This window comes from Pteronotus mesoamericanus, unplaced genomic scaffold, assembly GCF_021234165.1.
Source record: "Pteronotus mesoamericanus isolate MK-2021 breed Mesoamerican mustached bat unplaced genomic scaffold, CSHL_Meso_final contig_347, whole genome shotgun sequence".
In the NCBI taxonomy this organism is placed as follows: Eukaryota; Metazoa; Chordata; class Mammalia; order Chiroptera; family Mormoopidae; genus Pteronotus; species Pteronotus mesoamericanus.
Window position 1 is genome coordinate 3,738,154 of NW_026555137.1, and position 15,981 is coordinate 3,754,134.

At 40.6% G+C, this 15,981-nt stretch overlaps 2 protein-coding genes and 1 pseudogene across 2 annotated transcripts in view; 2 read left to right on the forward strand and 1 right to left on the reverse strand.

Annotated features, from left to right (window-relative positions):
• Window positions 1-15,981, reverse strand: part of CDC73 (cell division cycle 73) — a 79,559-nt gene that overhangs the window by 19,423 nt on the left and 44,155 nt on the right. The window contains exon 11 of the mRNA XM_054576573.1: window positions 3,947-4,004. Within this exon, the coding sequence (XP_054432548.1) occupies window positions 3,947-4,004 (58 nt within the window). The remainder of the gene's footprint in view (window positions 1-3,946; window positions 4,005-15,981) is intronic.
• LOC129073099 (ribonuclease H2 subunit B-like) lies at window positions 6,952-8,145 on the forward strand (annotated as a pseudogene).
• B3GALT2 (beta-1,3-galactosyltransferase 2) lies at window positions 9,544-15,877 on the forward strand. The gene is made up of 2 exons (XM_054576574.1): window positions 9,544-10,098; window positions 14,385-15,877. Exon 2 carries the CDS (start codon window positions 14,528-14,530, stop codon window positions 15,773-15,775), a length of 1,248 nt encoding a protein of 415 aa, XP_054432549.1. The 5' UTR covers window positions 9,544-10,098; window positions 14,385-14,527; the 3' UTR covers window positions 15,776-15,877.

Genomic DNA, 15,981 nt, shown 5'->3' on the forward strand with positions numbered 1-15,981 from the left:
AAATAATAGTATTTCTCTGCCTCATAAAAAATTAAAACGGGCCCTGACCAGTGAGGCTCAGCAGGCACCATCTCACAAAGAGACAGGCCACCGATCTGATGCCCGGCCGGGGCTCACGCAAGCAGCAACCAACTGATGTTCCTCTCAAACATCAATGTTTCTGTCCTCCTTTCTCCCTCCCTTCTCTTCTCTCTAAAATAAATAAATACAATCTTAACAAACAACAACAACATTAAAATGGCTCAGCCATCATTCAGCAATCTGCGGTCACAGCAGCAGACGCCGGCGGCTGACACCTAATTGTAACACTGTAGGCAACGCACAGAGAGCACCCCCAGGGCACACGGCCAGGGGAGGGCGGGGCAAGGCCGCCTGCTTCACCACTTTGCGGGAGGAAGAAAGGAGTTACAAAGAGCTAAGATTCAAAATATTACCTTTTATCCTCTCTCTTTTTCAAAATGCCTTTTGTTTTTTCATTAAAAGAGATCATTATAGGCAATGACTCATATAAAGGTCTATATTATCTGGAATTGCCCATGTTGTTAATAATTGTGAACATGTTACTAAAGCACAAGTATTCATATTTTTTTCATTATTTGTATGCAACAGACTTTATGATGCACAGAAAGGTTTGTTGGCACATTAACGTTAGTAGCAGCCTAGTTCAAGATGAAGGTATTTTATGATAAAAAGGGATATACATACAGAGAGAGAGCTATATATCTATATATATTTTCAATTTTCTGTTTATCCATAAAATTAAAATTTACTGTCTTCTGTGTGTCTTGTACTGTGCTTGATTCTTATTTTAGTCATAAAAATAAACAAAAATTTAGGAGATTTAAAATTAATTAATCATCAGTTCTTAGAAACAGATACCATCTTAAAGGGAAGCACACCAATTTTTAGAATAATACTTTGTACTCCTCTACAAGTTCATTGTGATTAGATATTATCAAATCCAGTAGTATGATTCTCCCAGACACATAAAGCAGATAAAGATACACACAAATACACGTTTACACATATACGTATTTATGGTAGTGTTCTCATCTTCCTTATTGCTGAGAAAAAATACAAAAACTCTCAAGTCATTTTGGAAGCAGGACTCATGGATACATCTCATTAGCTAGACAGTATCATCTGGAAGAAAACCCAGTCTCAACATGTGGTATTTGTTGGAGGGAGAAAGTCATGGCAGGATGGACAGGTACGTGGATAAACAAGAGACAGGAGCTGCTATGAGAATGACTAAGAGAAAAACAAAAGGACATCTGTTTGAAATGCCACCAATGTGGTAAGAGAGCCACAATGGGCTCAGGAATTTAGGAAAAAGTCACTAAAATCAAGGCTAAGAAGACTGTAAGGAAAACATAAAATATAAAAGTTCTCATAGTACAAGTAAAGTTTAGAGATTCAGTAACAAAATAACTACAAAGGAATATACACAGGCTCCCTGGTAAGGACCAAGGCAGGGGCATAGGGAGGGACACACTGATGGGGAACCGGACTTAGGGGGGACCACGGGGGAGGGCAGAATGACCAGAGGCCCTATGGCGCCAGTAAGAGTCTACACGCACTCAATCCAGACCCCCATTTTGCCACTTCCTAGGCAAACTACCCTGGCCAGCTGAACTGTCTGGCTGCTCAACCTCAGCTGCCCTCAACCATAACACGAAGATAAGGGTTTCTACACCTGGACGCTGTGGTAAGAATCTCCTTAACCAGGCGTGGGGGACGCTAACTGCTACCGCCCCTCGCCACCCTCCTTAAGTACATGCAGGGACTGACGATTCACAGGCTCAGAAGCAGCAATTACTGTTGCTATGTTTAATTTCAAAAATAATTACATTCTTCACTTAAATATTTTTTCAGAGCCCATGGACAAGATGCCCTGCTAGATTCTCATTATTGTAACGATAAATTAAAGAGAAATAATCCCTGCCCTCGGAGACCTTCCAGTGAAGAGCAGAGCCAGGCCGTAAATAGGCAATGAAACACAGATAGATCAATAGACCTGAACAGGTAACGCTAAGGAACAGAAGCAGTAAACACTGACAGGAGTATGTCCTTGACAGAAGGCTCAGAAAAACCTCTCAAAAGAAGAAAAGGTGCCACCCTGCGAAAAACAAGGGGTCAAACAGTGAGACGTGAGGGAGGCCCGTGCGCCGGTGCACAGGCAGGAAGCACGGCCGTGTTCTGAAACGCAGGTATACAGGCCACGGGGCAGGGGGAGGGCGGCAGAGCGGAGGTTAGACACCAGCGCCCAAGTGGCTGTCTAGGCAACGTTAAGTGTGTGTGGAACAGCAACTGGAAGACACAACTTTTTAGCCAGAAAATGACATAACTTCGCATCACCTCTCCTGTGAGGGAAAGACAACAGGTTTAGATAAGGGACTCAAAGGAAACGAGCAAAAAAGCAGAGGCTCAGTGCTGCGCATGCAGGGGCGAGGCGGCTCTGGGCTGAAGGAGACACGGTGACAGTCAGCAGCTGGCAGGGGCCATGCGCTTGGGGGCTGGACAGGACCGCGTTCCCCATGCCTGAAGCTTCTTGCGGGGGGCATGGAATGATGCTTTAAGATACATTGGTCTAGCCCTGACAGGTGTGGCTCAGGGAGTTGGGCGTCGTTCTGCAAATCAAAAGGTCATGGGTTTGATTCCTGGTCAGGGCACAGGCCTGGGTTGTGGGCCAGGTCCCCGGTCAGGGGCATTTGAGAGGTAACCAATCGATGTTTCTCTCCCTCTTTCGCCCTTCCCTTCCCTCTCTCTAAAAATAAATAAAATCTTTTTTAAAGTAAAAGATATACAGATCTAGAGAAATAAGGATGGTTTACATTTGAGTTGCAGTGGTGGAGAAAAAGAGAAAAAACAGATGGATCTGGAACACAGAAAAGGTAAATTTGACAGAATTCATGACATTAGATTAGAGGAATAGCAAATCTGCAAAATTAAGAATTCCTTAAATTTCTGGCTCAAGAAACAGAGTTAATGGTGGTGCCTTTTATTCATGAAGCAGGAAGTGTGAAGAAGATTATCTTGGGGAAATACCAGGGAATGAAGGTTCTACTTCAGTTTCAAGAAGGCTATGGATCCTCCAAACGTTACACAGTTCATAGAAGATACCAGAGGTAAGAAGAGATGTCTGAATTGGAGATACAAACCTTCACGTCATCAGCACATCAACTTAAAACTATGGAAGGAGGTACCCCGACCGACATCTACATTATAGAGTGGACGGCTGAAGGATGTACGTAATCTGTTTGAAATATACAGAGGGCTAATTCTCAGGCTCCTTGACAGAGAGCAGACAAACTAGAGCAATAAGCCACCTACCCATCTCAGAAGATCTACAAAGTGAAGGTAAGAATTAGGGCTGGAGGAGTGCAGTGTGCCTGTGTGTGTGAGAGAGAGAGAGACAGACAGACAGAAAAGGGGCGGGGCAGGGAGGGGTATGGGCAAGGCTGTCTGTCTTGCTATAAAAAGGAAGGCCTGCGCGTCTTCATCCACTGGAAAGCCTGTGCCTCGTCAGTTTTATTTCCTACCTTTACTTAGTACAGGTTTAAAAAAAATATGATTATACAACCCTATATGATAAATAACAAACATCTGAAATTCTAAGCGACAGAGCTGCATTATCAGTCTATTAAAATTATGGCTTTATGTTTTCAATAGGAAAAAATGTACTATCATCCAACTCAAACAAGGAATTGGTGAGTAGACAGTACATATAAACTGTCTTTTAAAACAGTTTTCTAAAATCTTAAAATCATTTTCTTAAAAATTTTCTTTACCTTTTCCACTATGCCTATGTCATGTATATGTTCTTATGCTATTACTTGAGAAGCATTTTAACTAAAATCTTAATTCCTTCAAAGCATTATAAATAGCAAAGTTTTTTCACTCTTGTGATCATTTATGGAGGAAAAAAAAAGTTTTCTATTTTTACCTGGTCTTGGTACTGGCTGTGCTGCAGGAGCCTGAGTTTTCCGGGCAGATGCACCCTCCTTTAAAAGAATAAAAAATGATGTATGATGTCAAAGTTTCTTTACATAATAAACACTTTCATTTAATTACTGCAAATAAAGTCCATACCTAGTTGTTTCTAAATCAGTCACCCCACTGAACATACTATGGTCCTAAGAGTTTAAAATAAAATAAAATAAACTTTTCCTTATTTTTTATGCTAGTGGTCATGAGGTGGAAATAGAAACAACTGGAAAATAAATTTAAAATTGTTACTATACAGTAGTTATTACAAACATAATATTTCTCAAATATTCAATGATTTGCTTAATTGCTGACAATTTTAACATCTCAGATATGTCATTACCTTTTTTTAATCAAGTCAATCTTTTTTTTCCCTTTAAACAGTTTCAAAATGAATAATTAATATATAACCTCATATTACAAAGACGCAAACAATGTTACTTTCCATTAAAAGCCACAAACACTTCATATTAAATGCCTTTAAAATATTCAGGGAAAATAACCCTATTTACAAAGATGAGATTTGTTATATTTAAGAGTGATTAAAAATACCTTAAAACTGAATAACAAATCTCAACTAATTACTAAGCATGTGCTATATCAAGGAAATACGCTACGGGTTGAGTTTTATCCACTACTTACTCAGGAGCTGATGCCTCTGAAATACCTAAGGCATCTGCCATGGGACACATGATCTGACTTCAGAATGGTGAACTACTGGCAAAGTTCAAAGCACAGTTAAGTACAATCTTCCCTCCATATATACTTTAGTCAAATTCCTAGGAAAATTCAGTGCATATTTGAACTTTATAAAATAAACTTGGTAGTCCAATTATGTTTTAGGTTTATATAACTACAAAGAAGGCGTTTCGCCTCCACACCAGTCCTGCAGAACACAGAACCAGGCTGCGTTGTTTGCGAAGGCTGTCCCACAAGCTCCCCATGGTGAAATCCACCGCTCTCCACGGTGAGAGTCACTCGCCATGGGTGAAGTGCTCTCCCCCTCATTCTTTTTACCAAGGACGCTTAGTTGAATTTATCTAGATAGATATTGGACAATAAAGTCCATGAAATGGCTTATCTTTATTACTAGATCATTCGCAAACCTATGCCTGATTCATCGTGTAAAGACGACTTGTTAACTATTAATTAACCGAGTAAAATAATTACTTCTGTCCCAGGAGGAGCTAAGGGTTAGGAGGTGTGAGAAGGAACGACGGAAACCTCACTCAGCTGACACGGGAAGGCCCGAGGGGGTGCCCACACGCCACCGCCCGCCCCAGCTGCCTGCTGCCACCGTGAACGCCTGCTTTCCTTCATGAGACTTGGTTCAGAGCCCCCTCCCGGCTGCCCCTTTTCTCTCCTATGTGCTGTGGACCTGGCTCTGGTGTGTCACAGCCTTCATGTCCCAAACTGCAATTCCTCTGCCATTTCTAAATAAACTCAGGTTTGCTGGTAAAATAACTTTTATTTTTAACATTCACAGAGGCCTTGCAAGCCCTATCATTAAATTCCAACCCCTTGAGGGCTGTCCCAGACAGGCCCAGGGAAGTGCTAGAGCCACCCCGGACAGTTCTGGCCACTGAGCACGTAGTGACGACAACCTATTTTCCCACCAGGGACATGTTGTAGATTAAAAAGTAGGCTTATGCAAGTAAAAATTACAACATAATTATAACTATAAAACTTAACAAAATAGCTGCCAGTTTGCTGAGTCTGATGAAGAAACTCATCACATTTACTGAGAAAGTGCAACCACACATTTCAGATGTTAAAGAAATTAGACTAAAGGGAGAACTTCTACAAGCTTGCTTGTCTTCAGATTTTTATAGGTTCTCTTGACTGGAAACGTGCACGTGGCTAGAAAAAGTTCCTTTAGCGAAAGGAACCTTTATCTCATGCTTGCTCTGTTTTTCTATATTTCATATGAAATTCTTAACCGGTTTAACTTGAACTTAAGAAACAGGATGCAGGTGTACCAAAAAGTTTAAAGTACATTCTGATTAAGTACACAGGTCCCTTTTTATTAGTTTTCAGGAATCTCTCTGCTGTATAAACACTTGCCCCACACCCAGTAGAGTTAATCAACAATCTGCTCGGAAGTCAGAGGCACCAGTCAATACTGAAGGTTTCCCCACCAGCCAGCAGGTGATCTATGGAGCTCTCTTAATAATCAAGATCCACCATGAATCCAGTGGGACATCAAAAAGAGTCCAATCAAAAGAACTGGCAAAAAAAATAATTGTTTTATCCTTCCTGGAGAAAAAGCAGGAAACATGGCTGAAACATCTTTGTGTTCCTAACATTTTAATGAGCTCTGCCTAACTGCAAATGTTGGCACACAGTAGTTGATCAATATGTATTTGTTGAATAGATGAGTCAAGTGAAAACATAAACATCCACTGACACGTCTATGAATGATTTCTGGGTCTGCTGTCCCCAGAGTAGAAGAAAACCCCTCCGTCCCTCCAGCAGTGCCCGGTATCCTAATGATGAGGGACAGAGCCTAAGGACTTAGGTAATCTTGTGCTAATTTCCAGCTGGACTCCTCCTCATCACATTAGCTACTCTTTGGGGTAACTATGACAACTCTAAGCATGGCTCCCGTCTTCCAATGGGCATTACAAGAATGAAACTATGATGAGCGAAAAGGCCACATCTGTAACACGTCGGGTAGGCCAGCGTCCGTCCTGACTCAGTGTGTGCTCAGTGACGGCTCCACAGTCCAGGCCAGTAACAGGAACTGCTGATAAGCACTGATCCACTGAAGTCGACTTCCGCTTGTTTAAGAGAAGTTACTGTAAGAAGGCACTTAAGCATGACACTGCTTCTACAGAGCAGTGAGCATGCAGTGTGGGTGGGTGAGGACGAAACGCCAGAACCACCCAGGTTTGAGCCCTCCCCTTCACTTCGGGGAGAACCGAGAATGTCAAAGCTCGAGGACTTAGGCTTCTCATTTACAAAATGTCCAACATTCCTTCTAACATTCCTAGGAACATCACGCACACTCCTAAAAACAGTCATGGGATTCCTAAACTACATGTCATCAGCTACACTAAAAACGTAATGGGAAAAAATTAAAAATATTAGAGGGCTTGGCGCTAAACTTAAAAAGATACCATGAGCAGCCAGCTGGCCGTGGAACGCAACCACTTCTGTCTTGTCCTCTGCCTCCCAGCCCCGCACCACACCACCTCCCAGCACCGGCCCCCCGCCCCCCGTACCCACTCTGCTGTCATGCTCAGGCCCAGGGGGCAGACAGGCTGCGTGGCTTTCAGAGGGTTTAAAAGATGCTTCAAGGAAGATGAAAAGTGGGCATCTGTTTGTAAAACTGTTTAACCCATGTTCAGGGTAAGGAGGCCTGTACTTGTTCAGTACGTGTCTGCAGGAGCTGTCTGAAATAAATTTTCAAGGAAAACACCATTCTTGGCTTATCAATCAACCAGTTCAGTGGGTCTTCTCCACTCGGCCACACCCCCAGGGCCCTCGCCAGCTGTGCCTCCACTACCTCACAGAGGCTGGTCACGTGGCACAGTTTCAGCGACTAGCCCAAGGTGTGGTGGGTGGCGTTTGGAACTGCATCCTGTTGCTGAAACTTCCTGAACTTGAGAAGTTACTTCAACATGTGACAGAGGAAAAGAAATAGACAAAAAGAACTATTACAAGTACAGCGAAGAAAAGACATTAAAGTGGCTGGAAAAATAGGTTAATCAGACTACGGCAGCATTAAAAAACAGTCATATAAATACTGGTGCTCAGACAGAATCGACCGCATTGTTCTCTGGCCACCAGATTCCCAGGGACCAGGAGGAGGACTACGTTCACCGTGCCCATGATCTGACGCTTGATCACAACTGTAAAGAATTAAGTAATGCCTTAGCTAAATGCTCAAACCTTCCAGACCCTTCGGTTTCACTGCCAAACTTTCCATCAAAGAACGTTATCGGACAAGCCTAGAGAAGCAAAAGATGCACCAGGTTTAATACTAAAAACCTGAAGACTGAAAAGAGTAACAGCAAAATGACTGCAGCTCAGAAGGCTTTGGCTAAAGTTGAGAAGACTAGAATTAAAAGTGTTGATTCCTTTTTTGGTGCAAAAAAAAAATTTTTTAAAGTTGGAAAGATTTAAAACTTTGGATTTGAAATCCAGCAAAATTATTTGCCTTTTACAGGTCCTATTTTTGTCCTTCCTCCATGTCACTGTACTTCCTGGCCCTCAATCACCATTCTTTGACATTGAAACAACAACACGGTTTTCAGATTCAAACATTTCTTTATATTTGAATTTTATGTTTCTGGAAAAAATATGGAAAAGTGTGTAACTAAATGGCTTGTAGACTGTGGCATCTTTTTTGATACTGAAAAGTCATCAAGTGACTAGAACTAATCTCTAACATCTCAATTTCCTCAATAAACTAACATGTGACAATAAAAAATAGATAAAACGTAAATCTCTATTTGAAGTAACAGATATTACTGGGGAAGATAGGCAGGATCAAGAGTATATATAACCACAAACATAGAGCTTCAGTTCCGTAACTATAAACTTCTAGGAGTTAATGTCTGGAAAAAAAAAACCTGGTTAATTCAAGATATTAAAGAAAAAAGAAAGCACAACACCCCGATATTCTTCAGAGGAAAAAAAAGAAAGAAGGTGCCCATGAGACTACACATACAAAGAAATATTTGAGTATCTAGCGCTTACTAAAAAATCTGCTTCAGAGCAAGATACTGGCCTATCCTGAAGTATTAGGATAAGCAAATATGATTAGTAAAACCTAATTACCCACCAAGAACATCCTGTACAAGTGTGCTGTACTACTATTTCATTCTGTTGAATTCTGGTGTACATGTAATTTTAAAGAAAGGAAAAAATAAAAAATGAATTCCCGTATTAAAAGTGCTTAAAAATAAAGTTTTGCTGCCTTCAAGAACATTAGAAACTACAAAAGGGGAAAGAAAAAGGGGGTGAGCCGTGTCACATCGTGTGTCAGTAAAGCAACCTAAGGCAGCTGATTTATTCAAACTCCAGAAAATGGGGGGCTCGCAGGGGGACACCTAAGTTACAGACAAAAGAAAATGGCCCCTGAGTCTTAATTAGGTATTAGTAAAAGTGAGGCAACTTGAGAAAAAAAGAAAACTTCAAGGGAGGGAATGCACTGAAGGGGTTAAATCAGATCAAGTTATAGATGAAAGCTTATATTGCTTGTGTCCTATAAAACCATGTAAAAAACATGAAAATCAACATCTAACACTAAAAAGACTTAGAAACCTGTGCTTTAAGCATTCAGTAAAGAAGAAAATAAGATGCAAAAAATAAAATCATAACCATTCATTTCATAATCATCTCATTTTCTTATTATTCACTCATCGCTACCCTTGCACTGAATATATATCCCATGGAAGCAAGATCCCTAAGCTTCTCCCTACCTTGGGTTTTCAGTCCAAATTAATGCAAACAATCACGTGGGACTCAGCCAAGCAGTGACGTTAAATTCTGCTCTGTCAGAGGGAACATCTGTCAAGCCCAGATTTAAACTGCTGCCTGCCTGTGCAGCAGCTGAGGAAGCGTGGATTTCACATTATAGACTCAAGCCCAGGAAAACTGCTCAGAAGCCTCCCTGCAGCTGTCAGGCAGCCACAGAGGAGAGAGCAGCCCGTTCGCTTCCAGCCCAGTCGAAGCTCTCCATTCCAGCTCTGGCGGCTCCCACTGCAGGTCCGCGTCGTTCCTAGAAATATGGACACTGAGCAGAGAATGCAGCTCTGCATTGTCCGGCCAGGCAATCGGCCGATATAAGGAGCTTCCACACATCAGCTGCTGGAAGAGTCACCACTGCTCCCACCAGAACGGACGACTGCAGCTCTTTTGTTTCAAACCAGAGAAAATGAAAGAAAGAGAAAGCCTCAGCAGACCAGCACCCGCATGAAAGAGGAGGGTGCCGGGAAGGCAGACAGACAGATGGACACTGTGGACCCCGTAAAAGCAGGCACAGGAGGCAGCCCACTGGGGATGTGCGCATGTTCGAGGGCATCTTTTTGCGGAAGGGATGGCAAGCTGAAAGTATGGTCCACGGGCATAGCCCTCTCCACATGGATGGCCTGACCGAGAAAGGTATGTGGCTGCCTTGTGTGCGGTGTGCGTTGAATGTCTGCTCCCTGCCCACTGTGGCCCTGGAGGCACTCGGGTCTGATAAACAAGTTCCCGCAGCTCTCTGCCCTTGAAACTGCGAGAGGCTTTCGGAACGTATTATCTAAAATGTGTCATTGTGTAGAGCACAGGCTGTCACTGCTTCATGCCAGTAACCGACCATGTAGCTTGGAGTAATTACAGATTATAGGCATACAGCAGAGAAAAAGCAAATAGTAACAAGATGTGCTTAAAGGATTCTCTGAGAAATTAAAACTTAAAAAAAAAATCTGCAGCCCTCTAAAGAAAACATAGCAAGCCTCTACCAAATTAGGTCAAACTGAATCCTTACCTAGTAAACTACAGCACTCCCTTAAAAATGGCTATCAAGAGAGACAATGCAGTGAAATTACATTAAGTAATATCAAAGAGGATCTTAACAGCAAGAGCTTCTTTCAGTCCTTTTAAAAAAAAATCTTAATATAGAGCAGCTTTTAATAACAAAGTCTTCCCTCCAAATCCATCTCCCCAAAGAGAGATAAAGAACACAACCCAGGAGAGTATCCACAAATTTTAAGTATTACCGAGCGATAAGAGACTGAAAGGGAAGCATTTGCATAGGCTCACAGAAGGCGTGAGTTACGCACAGCACATCGCAGTGAATACATGTCACAGTGTTCAGGGAGACAACTTTAAACAAAGAAATAGCAATAGTTGCTGAAAAGGCCCCCCCCCCCCCCCCCAATTTAAAACAGCGAGCTTTAATTTTAAGCAACAGACTGCTTCTAAAAGATCACATATAAGGCTCTTGTTCTTGGTGATCATTTTTGAAATTTAAAAACATAATACGAAAACACTTTGATATCAAAATATCCATAAATAGCACTACAAGGTCAAAAATGAAACATAAATATAGCCGCTGTGCTTTCAGGCTATATTATACGTAGTGATGAACTACTGCCATGGTGTGTATATGCAGGGCAGGAATAAATCTAATAAACTATTTTAGCAACAATCATAGTTGTAATAGCAGTTCATGGTTCAGGAGTTCAAGGATATTTCAAAATGTTTTAATAAATGTTATCAAAGACCTTAATTTTTGCTCAATTTCACAGCAAAACTCAATAACCTATTATTTCATAATCTTAAAAGGCAAACATTTTAAAGACATGTGTAAGCATGCCATTCTAAAATTAAGATTAAACAAGTTTTATCAGGCCCTATTATTATAATATTTCAGCATCAACTCTCATTCACAGCATGAGTTTTTATCCCATTTAAGAATGAAATCAGGAGGTTTTAAAAATATGTGGTTGTAAAAAATCTCAAGCCTTTCCTAGTGCCTTTATCTCTCAATGTTAAAGTTACCAATTAAACATCTTTATAAGCTAGGTATCTCAACCCAAAAGTGTAGAATTTTTCATTTAAGCACCACTGAAATCTAGGACTGTTTCAACAAACTAAAGATATCAATAAACACTTTTAAAAGCCAAATGATAAAAACAGTACGTGTGTGTGTGTGTGTGTGTGTACTAACTGAACATTTACAGTAATGTTCTCTCCATGAACTTTAATCCATAAGACATGAATACACATTAATAACTTGAAAATATCATAAAAAACAGAGAGGATAAATCAGAGCTATTCCTACACTGAAAATCTAAAGTGCAAAGCTATTTTAGCACACCAAGCTATTTTAACTTTATTGTCTGGTTCCCACTTTTTAAGGAAAATACACAAAAGAAAAAACTCAAGAATAATTTTACCATGTAATAAAAGGCTGTAATTTTATTTTTAACAAAGTAATTATAATACCTGAGAAACTTTATCAACAGAGCCTTTTTTAAGGCTGGACACATGCACTTTTATCAATGGGAGAATAACAAATGGAGGTAAATAATTTCAAGCCCGAGCAGCTTAGTATTTTACAGGCACACAAACACCGTGAATTTAAATTAAGATGCCCCTCTGTCACCCGTTGCTACAAACGCAGGGATCCATAAACCATGCAGTTACCCCGGGCCCTGATGTATACTGCTCTGCTGTTTTCTCTAGCACCGACATACTTCAGCCGCGTTGTGTTCGCAAACACATCACAATTTATTACTGTTTTTATCCTCACTCACCTCGTCCACCCTCTAGGCACACAACCACCCAAACAGCTGACCTCACATGTATTGTTCTTGGACTATCACATTTAAACTTTTAAAAAAAATTTCAACGATTTGGACTTCAATCAGGTTCCAAGCATGACTATATCAACAGAAAGCTAATGCATTTTAATCTAGCTTTGGAATGTTTAAAATAGATTATCAAATAAATTGTAAAGGCAATTTTTCTTTCTTTTCAATGTATACCCATCGACCTTATATCTACTGGTTTCTTTATGGGATGGGGGAAGAACCATTACTATTCATCAAATATTTCATTTTAAAATAAAAGCTTAGGAAGACTTTCCCAGTCTAAACAGACTGACCAACTATTCACAGAACAAGGAGGGAAAAAGTGAGTTTCTAAATCAGAACAGTCAGCTCTATTATTTTCAGCTTAGCTCACTGCAGAACTATGTTTTACTGATAAAAGGAGCAGCCTTGGTCTTCAGCATAGTAATGTAAGATTAAAATTCATATAAATAAACTCTAATAATTAGCAAGCTATTTTTAAAACTCCCAAACTGAAAAAGAATCAGTTTATATCTCACAAAATGATTAAATATTTTTCTACACTGAGAAATACCATTACTTCTAAAAGTACTATATAATTTCAGATACTAGAAATTATCAAAAGCTGGTGCCTGTACTATGACACTTTAGAAATTTGTTCTAATTCCCAGCTACTTGCTCCCCCTAGTGGCTATTACTAGAAGCACTTTCATTCATATACATGTCAACACTTTCAATCAGTATTTTCAAAGTACTTCACATTATATATATGAAATTTTTACTCTATAATTATTGTTACATAAATAATTTAATTATTTCCTCAAAAATAATTAAGTATCATGTCAGAGTTGAGCAAATTTAGTGTTAACCATGAATCTCTCAATATCACAGGCTAAATGAATACACATGTATGTATGTATGTACGTATGTATTATAATTATAAATAAATGGCCCTACATTAAATTGACTAATTTTATTTTGCTTAAAGAAGTTACACAATAAAAAGTTGAAAGAAGTTAAAATTACATATTTATGAATCTTCTCAAAAAGAATGGAAGCTACAGCTCCTTTATCCATCTCCACCCTCACTCCTTGATCCAGAAAAACTAAGAGGCTGAAAACCATGAACAAATCAGTGCTGAGCACTGAGAAACCTTGTTCAAAGATCACACGCAGCCTGTTCTTAATGTGCAGCATCATGAACCTTCCATAGTGACATCTCCTAATCTTTTAAAAAATCTAGGGCTCTAAATGTCATGCTAGGAAAAGTCCTAAAAATGTAACAAATTCTCTACATGCAAATTGAGACTACGGCATAACTTCAGAGTCTTTAAAAATACATTTTGTGAAATTTAAAATTTTAAGAACAGTTGGATACGACAGTGACTAGCGCCTCTATTTTGTACATCTGAAGAGACTGCACAACGTAGTTTTCTTTGATTTTAACACGGAGACTAACTGGGACATAAGGTAAGTGTCTGCCAAGGCCACAGATAATTAAAGATATTTATTTGTGTGCACGCGCGCTCTCCCCCCTCCCTCCACATGCATATTTCTAAATCAGTCTTGAGTCTAAGTAAGGATAAAGATCTCCTGAATACTTCGTATTTGAAATACAAGGTTAAAAATTAAAAAAAAAGAGTACTTGACAACGCTCATCATTTATTACTGTCTTAAAATCTTGGACTGAAGTTACTGGACCCTGAAAATTAATTTTGACAGGTGCATCTTCTCATTGACTTTCTCAGCACAGCAGGGGCCAATGGAAACATGGCAGGCAGCGCAGTGTGACTAACAGAACTCTGCCATCGTCACCTCGCCCTGTCTGTCCCACAGCTGACACATGACCGTTTCACAGAGAAGGCTGCTGAGTGTGCACACCCCACCAATGGTGTGTCAAATCAATTTTAATTAATGCCAGTAAGTCTTCCACCTGCCTCAAGCCTTCTTACATGGCCTCTCTCCAAAGCCCAGTAACATTTTCTCTTGCAGAAGCATCCAACTTTAATTCTTTAACTTAGGTCCCACGTACACATGGCCAGAGCGATTGAGACAGCGAGGTGGGAGGATGCTGAGCATTCTGTAAACCTGTGTGCTTTACCTTTACAGAATGACTGCGAGGACGACAACGTAACTGAACTAGAAGATGATTACCAAAGAGCAGTGCTGAGCCCGCGGAGGAAACCAGCCGTTCAGCCCGCAGTTATCTCCTCCCATCCCTGTCCCTGTCCCTGTCCCTGGCTGTGTACAACATGCTGCAGTGGAGGCGGCGACACTGCTGCTGGGCCAAGCGGTCTCTGTTCCGGACCCACCTCATTGGCGCCCTCTCCCTGGTGCTGCTTTTTGCCATGTTCTTGTTCTTCAATCACGACTGGCTACCAGGCCGCGCTGGATTCAAAGAAAACCCTGTGACCTATACTTTCCGAGGATTTCGTTCTACAAAAAGCGAGACAAACCACAGCTCTCTTCGGAACATTTGGAAAGAAACAGCTCCTCAAACTCTGAGACCACAAACTGCAACCAACTCCAATAACACAGACCTGTTGCCACAAGGAGTTACAGGGCTGGAGAATACACTCAGTGCCAACGGAAGCATCTACAATGAAAAGGGCACTGGCCATCCGAACTCTTACCACTTCAAATATATTATCAATGAACCTGACAAATGCCAGGACAAAAGCCCTTTTTTAATCCTACTCATAGCAGCAGAACCCGGGCAAACAGAAGCTCGGAGGGCTATACGGCAAACCTGGGGCAACGAAAGTCTAGCCCCTGGTATCCAAACCGCACGCATCTTTTTGTTGGGCCTAAGTGTCAAGCCCCACGGCCACCTTCAACATGCAATACTGGAAGAAAGCAGGCAGTACCATGACATAATCCAACAGGAATATTTAGACACATACTATAACTTGACCATTAAAACACTGATGGGTATGCACTGGGTTGCAACGTACTGCCCACATGTTCCTTACGTTATGAAAACTGACAGCGACATGTTTGTCAACACTGAATATTTAATACATAAGTTACTGAAGCCAGATCTGCCTCCCAGACATAACTATTTTACCGGTTACCTAATGAGAGGATACGCGCCCAACCGAAACAAAGACAGCAAATGGTACATGCCACCAGAGCTCTACCCAAGTGAGCGCTACCCTGTCTTCTGCTCTGGGACTGGTTATGTTTTCTCGGGAGACCTGGCAGAGAAGATATTTAAAGTTTCTTTAAGTATCCGTCGTTTGCACTTGGAGGATGTATACGTAGGCATCTGTCTTGCCAAATTGAGAATTGATCCAGTGCCCCCTCCCAATGAATTTGTGTTCAATCACTGGCGAGTTTCTTATTCAAGCTGTAAATACAGCCACCTAATTACCTCTCATCAGTTCCAGCCTAGTGAACTGATAAAATACTGGAACCATTTACAACAAAATAAGCACAACGCTTGTGCCAACGCACTAAAGGAAAAGGCAGGCAGGTATCGCCACCGTAAACTGCACTAGAAAAGACAACTTTTTTTTTTTCAAAATGTGCAATCTGTAAAATATTGCTAAAAGCATGTACAAAAAAATTAAGATTGACTATACCCATAGGACAAGTTTTAGTTAAAACTCATCACATAAAAGAATTCCAAAAATATTTTTTTAATTTCTGAAAAGGTAATTCTTAAAAATACATTACAGAACAAAAAGGTACCCAGAGAGGATCT